The 23209-nt window shown below is 44.8% G+C and overlaps 1 protein-coding gene, 1 long non-coding RNA gene and 1 other non-coding gene across 3 annotated transcripts in view; 2 read left to right on the top strand and 1 right to left on the bottom strand.

Annotated features, from left to right (window-relative positions):
• Positions 1 to 5731, bottom strand: part of LTA4H (leukotriene A4 hydrolase) — a 30317-nt gene extending 24586 nt beyond the window's left edge. Inside the window, exons 1-2 of the mRNA XM_037884824.2 lie at positions 5545 to 5731; positions 1405 to 1535 (exon numbers count right to left, since the gene is read on the bottom strand). Of these exons, the coding sequence (XP_037740752.1) occupies positions 1405 to 1535; positions 5545 to 5697 (284 nt within the window). The 5' untranslated portion in view covers positions 5698 to 5731. The remainder of the gene's footprint in view (positions 1 to 1404; positions 1536 to 5544) is intronic.
• LOC122465658 lies at positions 5654 to 22662 on the top strand. Its single transcript, XR_006290653.1, has 3 exons — positions 5654 to 6013; positions 22123 to 22176; positions 22606 to 22662. It is a non-coding gene; the product is annotated as an uncharacterized LOC122465658 (long non-coding RNA).
• TRNAD-GUC lies at positions 5997 to 6068 on the top strand. The gene has a single exon. It is a non-coding gene; the product is annotated as a tRNA-Asp (tRNA).
• Positions 22663 to 23209: the final 547 nt, after the last annotated feature.

Raw genomic sequence — 23209 nt, 5'->3', positions numbered from 1 at the left:
GGATGCATGTTCTCTGGAACAATGGCCATAGCATGAAGAGGCATATGAATCTTTAGCGCATCTGGCACGTAAATATCTTGGGACGCCACCTAAAACAGTGCCATGCAAATGCCTGTTCTCACTTTCAGGTGACACTGTAAATAAGAAGTAGGTAGCATTATCTCCTGTAAAAAAAAAAAAAAGAAAAGAAAAGAAAAGAAAAACAACCTTGTTTCTCTTAGCAATTGGCTGAACAAGACGTAGGACTGGGTGGACTTGTAGGCTCTATAAAGTTTTATATTGTTTTGTTTGAGTGCAGTTATGTAACAAAAAACCCTACATTTGTAAGTTGCATTTTCATGATAAAGAGATTGCACTACAGTACTTGCATGATGTGAATTGATATATTCTTGTTGATCATTTTAACAGTGCAAATATTTGTAATAAAAATATAAAGTGAGCACTGTACACTTTGTATTCTGTGTTGTAATTGAAATCAATATATTTGAAAAAGAAGAAAAACATCCAAAATTACTTAATACATTTAAACTGGTATTCTATTGCTTAACAGTGTGATTAATCACAATTAATATTTTTGAGTTAATCGTGAGAGTTAACTGCAATTAAATCAACAGCCCCTAGTGATTACCATGACCCAAACTTGTGTTTCCAGAAATAGTGGCCAGTTTTGATGACGTAAAACAGACAATTTCAGTAACCAGTCTAATTCAAACCAGGCAAGTCCAATATACAAAAAATACAGCTTTCAGCTTGGGTACATCACACAGCAAATATGGTAGGGTCTCAGTTGTTAAAGACATTGCAACAGTTGTTTGGCAGTGGCTTTTTCACTTAACATTTTAAAGCAGCTTTCTGAAAACGAATTCATTCTCAACTGAGCTGCCAAAACCTGAGGAGTTCAGATTCTTAGGGTTTTGCATTTGCACAGCTGTAATTAATGAGCTGAACTTGCATTCTTTGTATTCTCATATTCCCAACTGACTACAATGGCAACTTGGGGTTTGCCAGGAATGCAAGAAGAGGCCCCTATAAAGAGCAAAGAATACAAAGACTGCAACTCTATACACCACTATAGGCATTAGTGATGTTGGCAGAAAATCTTGGGCAGTCCCCCTTCTTACCAAGCTTGCAGCAGAAACATGTCAGGGCTAGAATTCAGGCCTTGATGAGTGAAAACACTTAGGGTTAGGGTTAACTATAAAAGAAACTCATCAGCACAATTCTGAACAAAAGCAAACTTGCACAAACCAGCCAGAGTACAAATGTGATCACTTATGGGAAATGCTAGACTGTTTGAAATACTTGGCACTTTTTCAGTAAATACTTTAGCATGCCACTTTTGTAGATAGACTATCCCTAGCAGGTCTGTACAAAGAGGAGGAGGACACAAACAGGTACGCATACCTTCTCAGTTCAAAAGGAAGAGTGATTTCCAATGGTGTCCCTTTGAAATTGTGTCTTTGTCCAAGAGCAAATTTTGTTTCCTGTCCGTTAACTGCCACTTTAGATATTTGAAGATCCTTTGTATCCAAAGCCTGTAACCAAACAAATGTTAGGTGCTGACTACAAAATACCTAAGTAACACTTTAAACTCATAAATAAAATATATCTTTCCAGGGCAGCTCTGTGTTCTTGAAAGTGTCTCTGCCTAATGAATTAGTTCAAACATCTAGTAACCATGTTAAATCTAGAGTGGAAAAGGATTTGTTGAAGTCAACAGCACAATTTCTTAGCTCTGCCTTTAATGCTGTTCCTGTTCCCCCCGCCCCTGGAATGCATTAATTTAATTTCACCACATCTGTGACTGAGAGACTATGGATATGGCTAGACATTCCAGTGTAGACATACCCAGCCGAGGACCCATCAGTGCAGAGCAGAGCAGAATTACCTCCCATATCTTACATATAACCCTCCTCTTAATACACCCCAGAATACTGGCCTTTTTCTCAACTGCATCACATTGTTGACTCCTATTCAATGTGTAATCCACTATAAGCCCCCAGATCGTTTCTAGCAGTACTACCACCTAGCCAGTTAGTCCCCACTTTGTAGTTGGGGATTTGATTTTTTTCACCTTAAGAGCAGTACTTTGCACTTATCTTTACTGAATTTCATCGGGTTGATATCTGACCAGTTCTCTAATTTGTCAAGATCATTTTGAATTCTAATCCTGTCCTTCAAAGTGCTTGCAACCCTTCCCACCTTGGTGTCATCTGCAAATTTTATAAGCATACTATCCACTTCTTTATCCAAATCAGTAATGAAAATATTGACTAGCATGAGACCCAGGACTGACTCCTGTGGAACCCCACTGAATACACCCTCCCACTTTGACAGTAATCCAGTGTTAACTACTCTTTAACTATGGTCTTTCACCAGTTGTGCACCCACCTTATAGTAGTTTTATCTAGGCCACATTTCTCTACTGTGCTTTTTGAGAATATCATGTGGGACTGTGTCAAAAGCCTACTAAAATCAACATATAGCTCATCTATTGCTTCCCCCATCCACTAGGCCAGTAACCCTATCAAGAAAGAAAATTAGATTGGTTTGACGTGACATGTTTTTGACAAATCTATGCTGGCTATTTCTTATACCATTATTATCCTCTAGGTACTTACAAATTGATGATTTAATAGTTTGTTCCAGTATCTGGACTATAATTCCCTGGGTCCTCTTTGTTCCCCTTTTTAAAGATAGGTTCTATATTTTCCCTTCTTCAGGCCTCTGGAACGTCACCAGTCCTCTAGGAGTTCTCAAATATCATTACTAATGGTCTTAGATGGCTTCTGCTAGTCTGTAAGTACCGTAGGATTAATTTCTTCAGGCCCTTTTGTCTTGAATACATCAAGCCAGGGCTGTCCCTAGGAGGGTGCAGGGCCCGGGGCATAGGCACCAAGTTTCTATCTGCTGGGTGGGGGGGAGAGGGATGCTTCCCCTAGCTCTGCTCAGGTCCCGCCCTCACTCCATCCTTTGCCCTAAGGCCCCCACCCCGCCTCTTCTCCACCTAGTTCCACCCCTCCCCCCCGAGCGTGCTGCACCCTCCTTCCTTCCTCCCAGGACCTCCAGACACACTGAAGCGGTAGGCACTGGGAGGAAAGGGAAAACACTGATCGGCAAGGCAGGAGGCGTGTGGGGGGGAGATGTTGGTAGGGGGGCCCCCAATTTGCCATAAGCTAGATTTAGAGCCATCCCTAGGTTATCAAAATAGTCTATAACCTGTTCTTTGCCTGTTTTGGCTTGCATTTCTTACCCTCCCCCCTTGTTAATATTAATTGTGTTGAGTCACTATTAACCTCTTTAATGCCTATTTTCTTTCAGTCTTCCCTAAACACCTCAGCCATATATTGAGGTCATCAGCTCACCTTCCATGCTAGGACCTACATTTTCCTTTATCTTGTTCTTAATACACTCAAAGACAATGCCTGAAATAATGGTTGCCATCATATGCTAAGGGATGCTAACCTATGAGTGTATGGCTTATACTGCATAAAATGTGCACCAACAATCAGGGTGGATTTGATTTAAAGTAAATCGAGTCTTCCTGACTAGTGATTTAAATCAATTTGATCACAGTGGATAAAAATCAATGATTTTAAAAAAAATTTAAATTTTAAAAATCCAATTTTAAAAAAAAAAGAACGGATTTTTTGGATAAAATGCTTTTTTGAGGAAAAAGCCTATCTAAAGACAGTTTTAATTAAGATACCTTTGAGCTATAATGTATCTCATCACAGAATAGGGATTATAAATTCTAATTTTATAGTATGAGACAATATATTCATGTCATGTTTAAGAAAAATTTTGTAAATGAGTTTCAATAGTTCATGGATTAGGGACCCAATTTTATGGGGTTCCAGGAGCTTCTGTACAGATTATTTAGGTTAATCTTTCTATCTACCCAATGGGACTCAGTGCTCAGCCTAGAAGATACCATCAGAGATGCTTAGTTTTGCAGTTCTGAAACTGTGGATGTGTGTCTCCAGAGATAATATGCTTGTTAACAGCAAAAATGTAGATAAAAATATAGAAAAGACAGCAACCCTATTGTCCCTCTGCAAATTTGTGTACAGAGTCAATCCCTTACCTCTCTCTAAAAGTGCAAAATTTCAAGAAGTTCAAGGAACAGAAGATTGTTGGGGGCGGAATAGATCTGGACAAGGAAAAGAAGTCTGGAGATAAATGTGAGACAGGAGAGACAGGCAGCAGAAACAAAAGTTAAACTGTTTGAGCAGCATATTCCAGAAGTCTTGAGGTCTTTCTGAGCGTAGCCTTCATTGATTTGAGATCTATGATACCATTCGCTCACAAGAAGAGAAAGGCCACAAAAGAGACCCAGTTTGGGAATATTTTAATGAAGTTCCTCTACCTGTGGGTAAGACCGGCGTGCGTACAAAATGCAAACAGTGCAACAAAGAAATCCAAGGCCTGGTTGCCTGAATGAAACATCATCATGAGAAGTGTTCCCTCTCAGGAGGAAGCTGCATTGAAAATGATGAAAGGAACATGTCTGCACAGGCAGGTTTTTTTGGTTGGTCAACTTTTATTTCATACTTCTTTCTTAAGGACTGCCTGTCTTCCTTCTGGACTACTCTTGAATTTCTCATGTTTGAGCAAAAAATATAGTTGTTACTCTATGGTACTATTCCTAAATTGGGTCTCTTTTAGGGAACTCATTTGCACAACTTTTCTTAAACGTGACACGAATATATTGCCTCACACTACAGAATTAGAATGTATAATCCCTATTCCATAATGAGATACCTTTGAGCTATAACGTATCTGAATTAAAACTACCTTTAGATAGGCTTTTTCCTCAGAAAGCCTTTTATCCAAAAGATCAGCCGCATTTTTTTTTGATTTTTTTTTAAAAAAAAAATCTGATTTTTATCCCCCCTGGTTCTCTCTGCACATTCACTCAGCCTCACCTCGGGATCGAGAGCTCTGCCCACCTAGCGGTGATTTCTCAGCCCGAGACCAGCGTTATCCTCCCAAGGGCCCAGAGCACATCGGTCCCGGAGGCACCAGGCGCGGCGCTGACCCGGCGAGAGCGAGCCCCGGGGGCGCCCCGCCCTGCACCTCGAGGCGGCCCAGGCCGGACAGGAGCTCGGGGCGCGGCGGAGCAAAGCGCTGCCCGCAGAGGGGCCCCGCCGTGCGGGCGGGGGAGAGGGATGGACACACGGACCCTCTCGCATCCAGCCCGCCCGCGGACCCGCCCCACAGGGCGCGGGCACTGCCCGGACTCCCCACCCTCCGCTCAAAGCCCAGCCGGGGGGTTAACCCCCGCCCCAGGCTCCCAGCCCCGCGCCGTCCATGGGGGGGGAGGGGAGATGCTGCTGTCCCGCCCCCACCCTCCGGCTCCCTGGACCGCTGAGGGGTCCGAGCCTGTCCCAGCCAACGCTGTTTTCGACGCCTCCCGCGGCAGGACGCCCCTGAGCCAGTGGCCGTGTGAGGGCCAGCGCCCCCCACCCCGCCCCATGCGGGAGATTCCCCGCCATTCCCGGGCAGCCCGCCCGGCGCCAGGACCCCAGGCCGGGCCGTTACCAGGCACCGCAGCCCGTCCCGCCCGGCCCGCACGGTGAGGGCCGCCGTGCCCCGCAGCATCCGGCAGCCGAAGTCCACGCGGCAGCGCAGGTAGAGGTGCTGCGTGAGATGGTCGGCAGGGGAGGAAAAGGAGCTCGGGTCCGACTCCGCCATGGCTCAGGCTCGAACTCGCTGTGGCGGCGGGGCAGCGCCGGCGGATAGAGTCAGGGGCGGGGCCGCGCCCGGGGAGGGGCCGCGCGAGGCCCCCTGGGAACGGTAGTTCCGCACTGCTGGAAAAGGGGCTGAGGAAGGGCCTTGGAGGACAATAATGCCCGTGGTGCTTTGCGAGAAGCCGCGCCCAACGGCCTCTGGGGAAGTTTTGGTTGGATACTGCCGACTGCTTAAGAGTTCCACCCACCAGGGGCGAGTAGAAAAGGATTTAGGGGTTGAACGCGCGATGGGTGTCATATAGCTCCTCGTTAGTATAGTGGTAAGTATCCCCGCCTGTCACGCGGGAGACCGGGGTTCGATTCCCCGACGGGGAGGTGTCATTTTTTTTTCCCCCTTGCTTCTGGAGGCCCGGAGCCGGTGGCCCATTAGCCGGTAAGGCCCCGATCCCCAGCTGTGCAGCGCACGGGCTGTGTCCTGCAAAGCTGACCCCCGCCCTGCTGGCAGCGCGGGGCGGGACGGCCCTCCCGCGCGCTGGCTCTGGCAGCGCCCTCGCCCATGAAACCAGAGGCAGCGAAGCAACCAGGATCGGATGCAGCGACTTGGCTGAGGCTGATGATTGCTCCTGCTAAGCGCAGCGCTCAGCCTCCTAACCTGGCTTCTAGTTACTGGCTGGGCACGGGCCCGGTGCTTGGCGCTGTACCTCGCCCAATAGCAGGGCTCCCTTCGCAGGTTCGCTGCCCTCTTCAGTTCCAAGCCCAAGTCCCTGCTTCACATGCCCCATAGGACTGAAATTCCACTTTCTTTGCTGTCTGCTCAAAGGGGGATTTTTAGACTTTTTTGAGAGTTCACAGGTTTTTTTCTCTTCAAGCCGCGCGTGCCCCCTTCCCCCAGGGGGGTACCTCAGAAAAGCTGAACTTAAAAACCTCTAACATGATAGATCACTAGCAGTAAATGTCTGAATGCAGATTTTTTTTTAAATATACATATAACAAAGGTTTGGAAATGGAGGGTTAAGTGTGCACAGAAGAAAAGGTTAAAATTTAGCGGCCTACTTTAAGAATGATCGGTGTGCACAGGTAGTTCATTTTGTAGCTTCAGGAATTTACCAAGCTCAGCTGCTGAACTGGAGGAAAATAGAGGGAAAGTATTTTCGTATCTGAATAACAGACAGCTGAATAAGTTTTAGTTAAACTTTCCAGAAACATTTGCCTTTTGCCTGAAACCAAGCTTGGAAAATTTCAGCCCAAAAGGAATCTTTGGGGCAGTTATGAGTGACTGAGAAAAGGAGCCTTAAGGTAGAACTCAACCTTAATTATTTAAGATAGAACTTAAATTATAAAGACTGTTCCCCAAAGTCATAGTAATACAAGTATATTGACTGAATTCGAAAGGAACTTGTGCGACAACTAATCAGGATTCTAACTGCCTTCTAGGCGAGGATGTCCACTCTACCTATTTATGATTAACAGGCCACTTTCTGTTTCTAATATAAAACTGCACCTGAATTAGACCTTAGGGAGGGTTTATCTAAGGGTATGTCTACACTACGGAATTAGGTTGAATTTATAGAAGTCGTTTTTTTAGAAATCGGTTTTATATATTCGAGTGTGTGTGTCCCCACAGAAAATGCTCTAAGTGCATTAAGTGCATTAACTCGGCGGAGTGCTTCCACAGTACCGAGGCTAGAATCGACTTCCGGAGCGTTGCACTGTGGGTAGCTATCCCACAGTTCCCGCAGTCTCCGCTGCCCATTGGAATTCTGGGTTGAGATCCCAGTGCCTGATGGGGCTAAAACATTATCGCGGGTGGTTCTGGGTACATATCGTCAGGCCCCCGTTCCCTCCCTCCCTCCGTGAAAGTAAGGGCAGACAATCGTTTCGCGCCTTTTTTCCTGAGTTACCTGTGCAGACGCCATACCATGGCAAGCATGGAGCCCGCTCAGGTAACAGTCATCGTATGTCTCCTGGGTGCTGGCAGACGCGGTACTGCATTGCTACACAGTAGCAGCAACCCATTGCCTTCTGGCAGCAGACGGTGCCTGGGCAGACATGGGCGCAGGGACTAAATTTGGAGTGACTTGACCAGGTCATTCTCTTCAGTCCTGCAGTCAGTCCTATTGAACCGTCTTATGGTGAGCAGGCAGGCAATACGGATTGCTAGGAGTCGTACTGTACCATCTTCTGCTGGGCAGGCAAGAGATAAGGATGGATAGCAGTCATATTGCACCATCTTCTGCCGGGCAGGCAAGAGATGAGGATGGCGAGCAGTCATATTGCACCATCTTCTGCCGAGCAGCCATGAGATGTGGATGGCATGCAGTCCTTCTGCACTGTCTGCTGCCAGCCAAAGATGTAAAAGATAGATGGAGTGGATCAAAACAAGAAATAGACCAGATTTGTTTTGTACTCATTTGCTTCCCCCCCTCCCCTGTCTAGGGGACTCATTCCTCTAGGTCACACTGCAGTCACTCACAGAGAAGGTGCAGCGAGGTAAATCTAGCCATGTATCAATCAGAGGCCAGGCTAACCTCCTTGTTCCAATAAGAACAATAACTTAGGTGCACCATTTCTCATTGGAACCCTCCGTGAAGTCCTGCCTGAAATACTCCTTGATGTAAAGCCACCCCCTTTGTTGATTTTAGCTCCCGAAGCCAACCCTGTAAGCCGTGTCCTCAGTCGCCCCTCCCTGCATCAGAGCAACGGCAAACAATCGTGCATCTGAGTTGAGAGTGCTGTCCAGAGCAGTCACAATGGAGCACTCTGATGGGGCTAAAACATTGTCACGGGTGGTTCTGGGTACATATCATCAGGCCCCCGTTCCCTCTCTCCCTCCGTGAAAGCAAGGGCAGACAATCGTTTCGCGCCTTTTTTCCTGAGTTACCTGTGCAGACGCCATACCACGGCAAGCATGGAGCCCGCTCAGGTAACCGTCACTGTATGTCTCCTGGGTGCTGGCAGACGTGGTACTGCATTGCTACACAGCAGCATCAACCCCTTGCCTTGTGGCAGCAGACGGTACAGTATGACTGGTAGCCGTCCTCGTCATGTCCGAGGTGCTCCTGGCCACGTCGGCCAGGAGCGCCTGGGCAGACATGGGCGCAGGGACTAAATTTGGAGTGACTTGACCAGGTCATTCTCTTTAGTCCTGCAGTCAGTCCTATTGAACCATCTTATGGTGAGCAGGCAGGCGATACGGATTGCTAGCAGTCCTATTGCATCATCTTCTGCCGGGCAGCCATGAGATCTGGATGGCATGCAGTCCTTCTGCACCGTCTGCTGCCAGCCAAAGATGTAAAAGATAGATGGAGGGGATCAAAACAAGAAATAGACCAGATTTGTTTTGTACTCATTTGCTTCCCCCCACCCCCAGCCCCCGTCTAGGGGACTCATTCCTCTAGGTCGCACTGCAGTCACTCACAGAGAAGGTGCTGCGAGGTAAATCTAGCCATGTATCAATCAGAGGCCAGACTAACCTCCTTGTTCCAATAAGAACAATAACTTAGGTGCACCATTTCATATTGGAACCCTCCATGAAGTCCTGCCTGAAATACTCCTTGATGTAAAGCCACCCCCTTTGTTGATTTTAGCTCCATGAAGCCAACCCTGTAAGCCATGTCGTCAGTCGCCCCTCCCTCCGTCAGAGCAACGGCAGACAATCGTTCCGTGCCTTTTTTCTGTGCGGACGCCATACCAAGGCAAGCATGGAGGCCGCTCAGCTCACTTTGGCAATTAGGAGCACATTAAACACCACATGCATTATCCAGCAGTATATGCAGCACCAGAACCTGGCAGAGCGATACCGGGCGAGGAGGCGACGTCAGCGCGGTCACGTGAGTGATCAGGACATGGACACAGATTTCTCTGAAAGCATGGGCCCTGCCAATGCATGCATCATGGTGCTAATGGGGCAGGTTCATGCTGTGGAACGCTGATTCTGGGCTCGGGAAACAAGCACAGACTGGTGGGACCGCATAGTGTTGCAGGTCTGGGACGATTCCCAGTGGCTGCGAAACTTTCGCATGCGTAAGGGCACTTTCGTGGAACTTTGTGACTTGCTTTCCCCTGCCCTGAAGCGCATGAATACCAAGATGAGAGCAGCCCTCACAGTTGAAAAGCGAGTGGCGATAGCCCTGTGGAAGCTTGCAACGCCAGACAGCTACCGGTCAGTTGGGAATCATTTTGGAGTGGGCAAATCTACTGTTGGGGCTGCTGTGATGCAAGTAGCTCACCCAATCAAAGATCTGCTGATATCAAGGGTAGTGACCCTGGGAAATGTGCAGGTCATAGTGGATGGCTTTGCTGTACTGGGATTCCCTAACTGTGGTTGGGCCATAGACGGAACCCATATCCCTATCTTGGCACCGGAGCACCAAGCCGGCGAGTACATAAACCGCAAGGGGTACTTTTCAATAGTGCTGCAAGCTCTGGTGGATCACAAGGGACGTTTCACCAACATCAACGTGGGATGGCCGGGAAAGGTACATGATGCTCGCATCTTCAGGAACTCTGGTCTGTTTCAAAAGCTGCAGGAAGGGACTTTATTCCCAGACCAGAAAATAACTGTTGGGGATGTTGAAATGCCTATATGTATCCTTGGGGACCCAGCCTACCCCTTAATGCCATGGCTCATGAAGCTGTACACAGGCAGCCTGGACAGTAGTCAGGAGCTGTTCAACTACAAGCTGAGCAAGTGCAGAATGGTGGTAGAATGTGCATTTGGATGTTTAAAGGCGCGCTGGCGCAGTTTACTGACTCGCTTAGACCTCAGCGAAACCAATATTCCCACTGTTATTACTGCTTGCTGTGTGCTCCACAATATCTGTGAGAGTAAGGGGGAGACGTTTATGGCGGGGTGGGAGGTTGAGGCAAATCGCCTGGCTGCTGGTTACGCGCAGCCAGACACCAGGGCGGTTAGAAGAGCACAGGAGGGCGCGGTACGCATCAGAGAGGCTTTGAAAACCAGTTTCATGACTGGCCAGGCTACGGTGTGAAAGTTCTCTTTGTTTCTCCTTGATGAAACCCCCCGCCCCTTGGTTCACTCTACTTCCCTGCAAGCTAACCACCCTCCCCTCCTCCCTTTGATCATTGCTTGCAGAGGCAACAAAGTCATTGTTGCTTCACATTCATGCATTCTTTATTCATTCATCACACAAATAGGGGGACGACTACCAAGATAGCCAAGGAGAGGTGGTGAAGGAGGGAAGGAAAATGCCACACAGCACTTTAAAAGTTTACAACTTTAAAATTTATTGAATGCCAGCCTTCTTTTTTTGGGGCAATCCTCTGTGGCGGAGTGGCTGGTTGGCCGGAGGCCCCCCCACCGCGTTCTTGGGCGTCTGGGTGTGGAGGCTATGGAACTTGGGGAGGAGGGCGGTTGGTTACACAGGGGCTGTAGTGGCAGTCTGTGCTCCAGCTGCCTTTGCTGCAGCTCAACCATACACTGGAGCATACTGGTTTGGTCCTCCAGCAGCCTCAGCATTGAATCCTGCCTCCTCTCATCACGCTGCCGCCACATTTGAGCTTCAGCCCTGTCTTCAGCCCGCCACTTACTCTCTTCAGCCCGCCACCTCTCCTCCCGGTCATTTTGTGCTTTCCTGCACTCTGACATTATTTGCCTCCACGCATTTGTCTGCGCTCTGTCAGTGTGGGAGGACAGCATGAGCTCAGAGAACATTTCATCACGAGTGCGTTTATTTTTTCTTTCTAATCTTCACTAGCCTCTGGGAAGGAGAAGATCCTGTGATCATTGAAACACATGCAGCTGGTGGAGGAAAAAAAAAAAGGGACAGCAGTATTTAAAAAGACACATTTTATAAAACAGTGGCTACAGTCTTTCAGGGTAAACCTTGCTGTTAACATTACATACATAGCACATGTGCTTTCGTTACAAGGTCGCATTTTGCCTCCCCCCACCGCGTGGCTACCCCCTCCCCTCTCCCCGTGGCTAACAGCGGGGAACATTTCTGTTCAGCTGCAGGCAAACAGCTCAGCAGGAACGGGCTCCTCTGAATGTCCCCTGAAGAAAAGCACCCTATTTCAACCAGGAGACCATGAATGATATCTCACTCTCCTGAGGATGACACAGAGAGATAAAGAATGGATGTTGTTTGAACGCCAGCAAACATACACTGCAATGCTTTGTTGTACAATGATTCCCGAGTACGTGTTACTGGCCTGGAGTGGTAAAGTGTCCCACCATGAAGGACACAATAAGGCTGCCCTCTCCAGAAACCTTTTGCAAAGGCTTTGGGAGTACATCCAGGAGAGCCGCAAATGCCAGTGCAAATTAATCCTTTCACATGCTTGCTTTTAAAACCATGTATAGTATTTTAAAAGGTACACTCACCGGAGGTCCCTTCTCCGCCTGCCGGGTCCAGGAGGCAGCCTTGGGTGGGTTCGGGGGGTACTGGCTCCAGGTCCAGGGTGAGAAACAGTTCCTGGTTTCTCCGCTTGCTTGCTGTGAGCTATCTACAACCTCCTCCTACTCATCATCATCATCATCTTCTTCGTCCCCAAAACCTGCTTCCATGTTGCCTCCATCTCCATTGAAGGAGTCAAACGACATGGCTGGGGTAGTGGTGGCTGAACCCCCTAAAATGGCATGCAGCTCATCATAGAAGCGGCATGTTTGGGGCTCTGACCCGGAGCGGCCGTTTGCCCCTCTGGTTTTCTGATAAGGAGCTGAGGCAAGCCTAAGTTTCACGCGGCACTGCTTCGGGTCCCTGTCATGGCCTCTGTCCTTCATGCCCTGGGAGATTTTGACAAAGGTTTTGGCATTTTGAAAACTGGAACGGAGTTCTGATAGCACGGATTCCTCTCCCCATACAGCAATCAGATCCCGTACCTCCCGTTCAGTCCATGCTGGAGCTCTTTTGCGATTCTGGGACTCCATCATGGTCACCTCTGCTGATGAGCTCTGCATGGTCACTTGCAGCTTGCCACGCTGGCCAAACAGGAAATGAGATTCAAGAGTTCACAGTTCTTTTCCTGTCTACCTGGCCAGTGCATCTGAGTTGAGAGTGCTGTCCAGAGCGGTCACAATGGAGCACTCTGGGATAGCTCCCGGAGGCCAATACCGTCGAATTGTGTCCTCAGTACCCCAAATTCGACCCGGCAAGGCCAATTTAAGCAATAATCCAATTGTCAGGGGTGGAGTACGGAAATCGATTTTAAGAGCCCGTTAAGTCGAAATAAAGGGCTTCATTGTGTGGACGGGTGCAGGTTTACATCGAGTTAATGCTGCTAAATTCGACCTAAAGTCCTAGTGTAGACCAGGGCTAAGAAGGTGTAAGTTAGGCTCTATATAGACTTGAAGTGAGTCTCGATGTGCCATGTTAAATTTGCATTTAGTACCCTCATGACAGACTTCTCCAGAGACAAGTCCGTAGTATATATAACAACTTTGAAAGGTAGGTGACCAGTAGAGTTGGTCCAGATTTTTTTAAACGAGTAATTTTTCATTGAAAAATACTGATTAGTCACAAATCAAAACTGTTCATAAAACCGGGTCAGTTAGACAAATTTCCCAAATAAAAAAGTGTTGAGAAAAAAGTTTAAATTGTTGAAATGTTTTGGTATTTTCAAAATAAAAGATTTCCGTTCTCTGGATCAAAATGATTGTTTGTTTAGAAATTTTCAGCTAAATAGACTGAAAAAAGTTGAAATCAAAATTGAAACAAAATGTTTCTATTGCCCCAAAACAAAATTTCATTTTGTTTAGTTCATAAATATTTTTGAGATTGATTTTTGTCCCGTTCAAATGCAGGGGGGAGAGAGGGTAATCAAACTCTCACATATTAGTGGGAGGGGAAGACAGTTTCCCAGTCATCTCTTGTGATCAAAGACATACATGAAACCAGGAGTTGTGTGGATTTTGGGGGAGCTCATAAGTGACAAGCCCAATTTTAATTTGCTTGTTTTCTGAAACTCTTTTTGAGCTGAATTTTTCCATGATTTGTTTCTATCTGAAGATGAATTTGAACAAAAATGGTTCAGTTATTTTGAGCATGAGAATATTAAAAAGATTCCCCCATAAGATGTAAGTAACCTTTCTAGAAGGAGATTTGTGAAGTAGGCTAACATATTGCCTTAACTTTATAGACCCAGTCTAGAGATCATCATTAAAAATGTAATTTGCCACCCCCACCCCAATAAATTTGCCTGAATTAGGAGTGCTAAACAAATTATTCTGTACCAAAAGTGACAGACATTAAGATGCTATCATGGTTGCACCGTTCAGCATTCAAGTTAAGACATACCACAGTAAAGACTGCATGTATATCTCCATTCCCTAGCTGCGAAACGCCTTGAGGATGAAATTTATTCCCATGCAGTGCCCTAGTATAAGATACACACACAATGCTTCAATTCTCAAAATGGAATTTAAGTAGTGCCTATATCATGTGCTGGCCCTCTGCCCAGGAGTAAATTCCATCCAAGGCACACAGGAAAGGTAGTCCCTGCAGCAAGCCTCTTATTGTGTCTACAGTAGTAGGAACACTTATGAGTTTCGCTGCTCGTGCAGTTTGGGTGAATAAACAATGTGATTGGAGCTGGCTGAAAAACTGAAGTCCCCTCCTGAGAAAAATTTTGCATTTTTTGAAAAAACTTTCATCCTGAAGTGGGACAGAGGGGCAGAAAATGAAACTAACAAGAGTCTTCCAGGCAGGCAGCTAGGAATCTGACAAATTCCATTTTGGTTCTCCTGAAACTGTTTTTCCTGAAATCCGTTCACATGAAAAGTTTAATGTGAGGATAACTATGAGCTCTTCATTCCTTATACTCCACTTGTACCTTAACTTTCTGGCACCTTGAGTCATTTTTTTCTCAACTTAAGTCCTTAGCTCTTTTGAATGGCTCCTTGTCCCTTATCCTCACAAGTTTCTGGGGCTGATACCTGTAGGCAGCCATTCTGAAATTGATTATTAAATTTATTATTGTCCATACAGCTAATTTTTGCTTGATAATATTGAATAACCAAGTGAATGTATGGGTAACAAACTAGTTGTAAAGATGATTGTAGTAAGATCAAAGATATGACAGATTATATTTTGCCTCATGGTCTTTAACACTGGTATTTGTCAGAATGACACTTGCAAGGCATTCACTAGCTTTCTTAACACCCCCAGAAAAGTGCAGCATAAGAATGGTGAACTGGCAGCTAGGAAACAAGCTATCTAATCCACTGTTGTCTATTGATTTTGCTACATGGAGTCATGATGATTTCTTGTATGTTTGGTGGACATCAAGACCAGTAGTTGAAATGTTGGTAGGAACTCTGTCTGCCTACCCAACGTGTATTTTGAGAAAAATGAAGGTTGGTCATTGCCATAGACTGACTAATTTTTACCCACTGTTGTCTAGATTCTGGTTTTCCCTAAGGTGAGAAGGAAGAAAGCATTGAAGAATGAATTTCATCTCCATATGAAAAAATGTCAACCTATCACAATTAACATCTGTCCACTATTTCCTTCCTTTGGCAGCTAATGATTTCACAACACAGCTGCACTGAAGATAGTTGTCAGCACAAAAAAACCACATAGTTCCTCTGCATTTTAAACTTGGTATGGGACACATTTCAAAGGTTCCATTAACTTTAAGGAGTGTCACATTCTTATCTGAGAGCAGAATCTGATCCCAAGCATTTAAAATTTATTTCCAACACATTTATATTCTAGGACTAGATCCTGAGCTGGTATAAATTGTAACTCCACTGCAGTCTCTGGAACTATGCCACTTTACGCCAGCCAGAGATCTGTCCCATATTGTACTAAAACAATCACACATGTGCAAGTGAGCATTAGACATTCCAGCAACAGCTTACATTAGCGTTTTACAGGGGCAACCACCTCTGTGTCTCAGTAATAGCTCACGATTAGAGTAGATCTGATGTCCACTCTTTCCCTGATGGCCCTGACATATCCACTACTTAGAATGTTTAAATACAATCTTTTGCAGCCAAAGACCTGTTTAGCCTCTGTATATGAACTGTCTAGTCATTGATTTTTCTAGATAGATAGGATTGAAATGTATGATTTTTATTAACATCATATCAATAACGTATTTGTTCTTGGGCAACTTTAGAATATTTGTTCATAGTATCCTTTTTTTCTGAGCTGCTCCAACAGAGCTTGCCTTTCAGAATTATCCTTGGCATTTGTTCTGGAGACAGATCTATTTTTTCAGTATTTGGGGATATTTTACAAATGTAATAGCTTATTAAAAGTGTCACCTTTCATTCTCCACCTTAGTTTTAGGGTGAGTTTTACTCCTTTAGTTCTATTTTGAAGCTTTTCCAGTCCCTTCTTATAGCTGATCCTTTATTTTTTTTTCCATATGTAATCAAACTTTTGGCTCCATAGTTTCCTAGTGGTACACATGACCTGAATTTTCAAGAGTGACCAGTGATTTCACATGCCTCCGTTTTTAGGTGCCCCAATTTCAGACAATTTATAGAGGCCTACTTTTCAGAGAGCAGGTGCTCAGCATTTTAAGTTGTCTCAAGCTGGTCACCTACAAATTAAAGTTCCCCAAATCACTAGCCACTTCTGAAAAAGCAGACTCATAACCTATAGGTACACTGTTATATTAACTTACTGCTTTTAAAGCCCCTAGCTTCAAGCCACAATAATTCCATCTCCATTCCATTAAATTATTCAGCTTTCCCATCAGCTTTTTTTTTTGTTAACACATTTGATTATTATTATTAGGTTAGGGCCAGAGCCTCATTAAGCAAGGTGCTGTGCAGACAGACAACAATTAGCCTACTCCGCATTATGCTTGCCTCAGTTTTTTTCAGTTAAATCCAAGATGGTGAAATCTTTCAGATGAGCACATATCTAGTTCCTCTTTTCTCAGTTATACTGTTTACATCTATGGACAGTGTATGGCAGAAACCCACTTAATGAGCTAATTTCTTCAGCATGAAGCTTGTAGAAAAGTAAAGAGATTGACAGGCATCTTAAAATTAACCCCAGCTGATTGAAACTTCATTTGGAAGAAATAAACTGTGGTTAAAAAGAAAGTTCTCTTTGTCTACACAGGATTTATTGGCTTCATAGTCTTCAATCCAACTAAAATATGTTTTAAGAACACATTTCTAGAAGGCTATTCACTGAAATGTTCTTCAGCGCCTCTCTCCTGCAGAGAAATGTACTTGAGTGATCTCTGAACACTTAGGTCTCTTGGTTCTCAGTATGGGACTGGACCTGCAAGGTACTGACCACTCAACCACACGCTTAGCTATAAACATATGAGAAGCCCCACTGAAGTGAGTGGGACTACTTAGGTGCTTAAAGTTAAGCAGGTGCTTAAGTGCGGTGCTGGTCTGAGGCCAAATTGCTCATCACTTTGCAGAATTAAGCCCTTTAATCACCACTGTACCCATCACATTTCCTAGTGTGTGCACTACATCCTAGGAGCTGTGTAAGTACTTCATGCTGTTCAGAAGGAATATTTTGTGGAGTCCTTTTGGTCCTACAGGACCTGTACAATATGTAGAAATACATCCATCTCCATAGAGGCTTCACATCTGAGGAGGCTGCTTCTCGTTATAACACCTAAAGGGTGGAATAACATCTTATGTTTTAGCTAAGCTCAAGGCAGTAGTCCAAATCTGTGGTACCCTAGGCCTAAAACTTTTTTTTAAGCTGAATTCACTCCTTTGTGAGATCTACTTGGTGCATCTTGGGTGGGCAGAGCTGGCACAGCACTAACTGGGCTTTCCCCCTGCCTGTCCACACATACTAGAGTGGTAAATGAAAGTAGAAACTACACATGGTTCCAGGAGAGGTTAACTACTGAACATAGTCCTCTGTACTAAGCAGTAGTCTGATGCCTCTTGTACATATCCTCTTATGCAAGAGTGAGGGCACAGGAGTGTGTGAGGAAACACTGACTTAAGTGTGATCCTTATTAAGTTTGGCAGAATTTGATTTATTATTTTTTTAAATAATTTTGATGGGTATCACTATTTAAAGCATTTTTTTTTTCTGATTTTATCTGTAGTTGTAAGTAAAATCCAGGGGAGTCAGCCTCAGCAGTTAGGGGAATATTGATATCTGACTGAAATCTTTTTTAATGAAACAGTTTTGTCGGTAGCCATTTTTTGTTAGTTGTAATGCTTTAGCATGGGCAAGTGTTTGCCATATAGAAACACTTCCCCACTTTGAACCAACAGGTTGCATAGGCTTAATGAGTGTTGCATTTCTGATCTGTAGTGTTATAGCCCTGGAGAACTGGATGCTACTAAGAACCCTATGGGAAAACAACAGATTTCACAACCATATGTACTTTTTTTAAGTGGCAATCTAACAATCTGTGATCTGGCAACTGCAATAGTTTACAAAGTAAACATTCTTATGTCTGGAAATAAAGCTTTGAGCCTGTCCTACACCACTTAGTTTATGAGGGAAGGGGGTATGTGTGTTGCCCTAGGAGCCTCACAAAAAGTAATCCCCCAGTGTTCCTTCTAGACTTATTTATTTATTTCTGATAGCCCACTGAATGGAGGAAATAAAGCCTCACAAAATGGGGAAATGCTCCTGTATGACAACCGCTTGCCCATGCTAAAGCATGATAACAAACAAAGAATGGCTACCTACAAAGCTGTTCCACTAAAAAATATTTCAGACAGTTATCAATATTCCCCTAAAATCGAGGACAGTTCTTATTCCCCCGATCCTGTTTTACTTGTTAAACCTTTTAAAGTTTCATTTAAAACTTTGATGGGATTATAAATTCTAAGTTTAGCTAAAGAACATGAACAGATGACCGTTTTAAATTTCAAAAAGGAGGAGCAGGGAGTGGGTAGGTACGGTGGGGCAGTTAATTCAGATAATGGAGTCATAGGCTATAGCCTTATCTCTGAATTTTGTGTGATCACAAAGCTATGGCTTTTGTCTTTTAATTTTTTTTTAATTGTAAAAACTATCAGTTGTGGGTTTTATACCGTACCCTAATGTTTAAAACTTTCTTTACAAATGGTTAGTCTTTAGAGCAGTTTTTGTTTAGTTGGCTTTTCTTGTATTCTGGTCATTTCACTTAGGCAAAACTCTAAAAAGCAAACTAGCCCTATTTTTTAAAGAGTCCCTTTAAACATTTAGAAACCTATGACATGTCTTTTTACTTTTATTTTTAATTGTAAAACCCTGGTTTACAGGAGGATTTTGTATAATATTGCTTTTTCTCCAGGAAGTTATTTCTTCACAGTTTACATTCCTGAAAACTATTTTTACAGAATTTTTTCTTCTTACTGTGCAAGTCATTATGACCAAAAAAATTACTGTATAAAAAAATCTTTATCTAAGTTAGGTCACAGGGATGATAATTTAATTTCCATAACTAAATAATTATCTTAATCTATTTCCTGCTCTTGGAAATTCTTTCAGATGTCAAAGAATGCTTTCATTATTTTTAAAATTTGACAATATAGCTTTTAATCACTTTATTTCAATCCTCATTTTATTTAGTTTTAATCCTGTGATGAAAAACTCTTTCACTGCAAAAGTTAGTATTTTAAAAAGCAAAAGGGGATGTGGGGAAACATGCTGATTGAAACATGCCCCACGCTCATTTCTCTCCTTAGTAGTTACACAATCATTCGTGCTGACATATGGTTTTTGTCTTTTTAAGCTTTGTTTTTAGTTGAAACACATACGTAAATATGGGTTATCCATAGTGACATTTCCCACTGTGCTTTAAGTAAAATTTGATTGGAAGCCCCCTCAATTGAGGATTTTTATAGTATACGCTGGCATGTAAAGCTTTCTTTACAGCGTATAAGAAGAACAGTTTTTGTTAGGTTAAGAATTTCTGTAGTCATTACTTTAAAAATAAGCTAATGCTAGTGTAAGGGGACTGTTGCCCCCTTACTAACATTCAGTGGGGGTGTTTTGGTTGGCTAGCTCCCAGTACTAAAGAGGGGGAAGGGTGGATGGGGAATCAGGACCCTGAGACTGACAGACCCCAGGAACAGTGGGGAGAGGCCAATGCTCCAGGTCATCCTGAATGACAGGGTGAGCAGACTAATCAGGGAGTCAGGAGGCCAGGCAGGTCCCGTCCTCCGTGTGAGATGGAATTGCCTGGGTCAGAAGAGTGGGGCCGAGCTAAGGAGAAAGCAGGGGCCCAAGCTAAGCTGGGGAGCAGAGCTGGGCCAGATCCAGAGGGACCAGAAAAGCAGCCCAGAGAGAGCAGACCCTGTCCTGGGAGCAGAGCTGCAGCCCCAAAACCAGAGGCACAGCCCAGAGGGAGCAGACTTGCCCTGGGAGCAGAGCTGCAGCAACCAGAGCCAGAGGGGCCAGAGAAGCAGCCCAGGGAGCTGGAGTCAGAGCAACAGCAGTAACAGCAGCAGTGCAGAGACAGAGTGGTGCAGCTGGGGCTGGAGCAGTCCGGATCTGGGTGCGGTGAGCAGCTGGGCAGAGTGAGGGGGACCCTGGGCAGCAGGCCCAGCACAGGGAGACGCCTCAGCCAAGGGGCTCTGCAGGCCAGACTTGGATCGTAACCCTGACGGGGGCGGGGGCGACACTGGGAAGAAGGGTCCTACCACTTAGAGCCTGAGTGTGTGTGGCCACCACCAGAGCAAGTGTCCAACCCACAGCATCCCTGCAGCACAGCCAGGGCCTGAGAAGGAGGCCTGGGACTTACAAGGAACAGACTGTGAACTGCCCTGACATTCCAGAGACACTGTTTATGATGTTCCCTGCCACAGAGCGGGTTGATGTGTTTCCTTTAGCCTTTCCCATTTTTCCTTATTCTTTTTAAAATTAATTATTGATTTAAATAACTTGCATTTGCTTTAACTTGTATGTAATGGTCAGTGGGTCAGAGAAGTGCCCAGTGCAGAGAGAGTACCCCGGAGTGGGGACACCCTAGCCGCTGTCCTACGTGACCACAGCAGGGTTGGCAGTCGAACCCCCAAGGAATCCTGGGCCCAGCCTTGTTGGGGTTACGAGGACTCTGCCAGACAGGAGAGTGGAAGGGGAGTCCTCAAGGGCAGGGAGGCCACTGGGTAAAGGAAATGGGAGCGAGGACTGAGATCCTTTCGCTAGCCCACTTCACCGGGGTAGTGCAGAAGCCAGGAAAGTTCCCCACAAGAGCGGGACTACTCCCCCGCATACACTAGGATAGTGTATCTTAAACATTTTTGTTTCACTAAAGCTCTACAGAACATCCACTATACTGTAAAGACAGGTCTTTTTTTTTAATGTTACTGTGTTTTTCATTTCATTCATCAATGACCAATGCTGGCGTGTTTTTTTTTTTAAATAAAAAATAAAATAAAATGGGATATGTTTCTTCAGATAACAAGGTCAAGAAGGGCTGGTCTTTATCTTACTCCTTCATGCAGTTACAAGAGTATAGCTTCACTTTTTAAATGTTAAATTATTTAATGACAGTAGATGCTGAATTCAAAAAGTTAAAGCTTTGTGATCATTTAAAAAACAAATTGTCAAGATCACATATCAAAATATACGGAGTAAATCTCCTTAAATCAAACTAAGTTCTCAAGCAGCATTTTTCTTACTTTGCCTATCCATAATTTTTTATTGATAGAAATATGGTTTTGTCTGTGTTCACATGGTGGAACGAACATTTACAGACAAAGTCTACTCCTTCCAAGCTTACTTATCATGCAAAGGAAATTGACTATTTAGCAGGGTAACATGGCAGCATCAGTGTGTGCTGCTGTCAATGCTGGATTGGCCTCACCTGTGTTTTCTGTCCACCTCACCCCATTTGACTTTGTGTTTATTCACACTTGGCACAGTGCAGGATCAAAACTTCTGTGGGATTTGACTGGAGAGATTCCTACAAGCGTGTTTTTGCCTCCATAGCTTTGACCCCTCTCCAGCAAAGCACTTAAACACATGCTTAAATATGTTTCAACTTTGGTTCTGCTGAAGGCAGTGGATCATTTAAAGTTGAGCACATATTTAATTACTATTGCCAACTCCAAACATTCAAAGAAATCATGTGTGAAGTCCTCAGAAATAACGATTTTTAATCCAAATTCTGAGTTTTAAGAACAGAATTTTGAAGTAAATTGAGAATAGATTCCAGGGGAGGGATATTCCACTCCACCACAGCTCTCTGGTGTAGCTGCTGTTAAGAGTCCCACAGCTGACCAGGGGAGTATTCCCCTAGTGCAGGCTTTTCACAAAGTACCTTACACTTCCTTGTGAGCCCCCCACTGCGAGCACTGACACAGTAGGTATGCTAGGGTGCTGCTGGGACAGACTTCCTCAATTACTCCAGAGGCCACACCAGCTCCAACAGCAGCCCAGAATCAGGAAGGTGCAAAAATGTCTTAAAGCCACCCTAGCCGCTCCTCCCACATGGCCTGAGTTTTGTGTTGTACCTCTTAGACCATTCCCCCACTCCCGCCCCCTCAGACTGAATGGACCATTGGAACAGTTTTCTTCATCGGTAGGTTTTTCTGGCCACTTGCCGTTTCCCCCGGGGAATGCTGGCTAGCTATGTGATAGTAAGTGACAACATAAGTCAACAGCAGATAATTATGTTAATACTGGCATAATGGCTCAGAGAAACCAAGTCCATAGGCATCGAAATGGGGGTAGGGTCAGGAGTGAAAGTAGGGCGGTACCCTCTAGTATGCAGTACCGGCAAGAGATTTCTAGCCGGTACAGGGTACCGGAAAGACGGGGGTGGGCAGGGCTGCGCTCTGCTCAAAGGAGCAGAACGTGGCTAGGGAGGGCATTCATGCTTTATATGACTTTAACAGCATAATACATATGCTAACAAACTTAAACAAAGGCTTTGCTTAAGTTTGTTATCATATATATTGTGCTGTTTTACATTGGCCAGGACTGGAGTCCTCAAGAGGGGAGAAGTAGGGGGTGGGGGGAGATGGAAAGTGTTTTAAAACAATGTTCTTGATTCTGTTTCTCCCCAGTGGTCTGAATTATCCATGATATTCATACTGCATCACATCAAGTACAAATCATTAGAGGAATGCCTCTGCTTCCACTGACCAGAGGACGTTTGGATTCTGATGTCAGCCCAGTTCTGCAGCCTGTCAGGAATCAGTGGTGTTGTCCCCAGTGTAAAAACATAGAATTCTTCTTTGCAGCCAAACTAGTCTAACGTGCATCTTGTTAGCTGGAACTGATCAGCTAAACAAAAAATACAAATGCCTAATTTTCCTCATTCGTGGGAGAACTATAAGTGAAGATTATAATGCCGGACACTGACAGCCTTAAACCAACTGCCTCAGACTTGGAATCTGCTAAGAACTTGGCTGAAAATATGTTCCTCGTCTTAGCATCTGAGCTAAGACTTATCACACGTCTGCCCACCTTCATTCGAATGAAGCTCCTTCTGATCTGACAGCTCAGGCATTGTCAGTTTTCATCCAGAACGATTTACAAACTGGAACCTAATCCCCTTAATCATTTGATCAATCCCATTGAAGACAATGGGACTATTTGGATGACTATGGACTGCTTTTGTAGTAAGCGGTTCAGGAGTCTATTCCTATAAAGGAGTTCAATGAAATG

The sequence above is a fragment of the Chelonia mydas genome, chromosome 1 (assembly GCF_015237465.2).
Source record: "Chelonia mydas isolate rCheMyd1 chromosome 1, rCheMyd1.pri.v2, whole genome shotgun sequence".
Lineage (NCBI taxonomy): Eukaryota > Metazoa > Chordata > Testudines > Cheloniidae > Chelonia > Chelonia mydas.
Note: the sequence above shows the minus strand (reverse complement) of the source record. Positions and strands in the feature narration are given on the sequence as shown.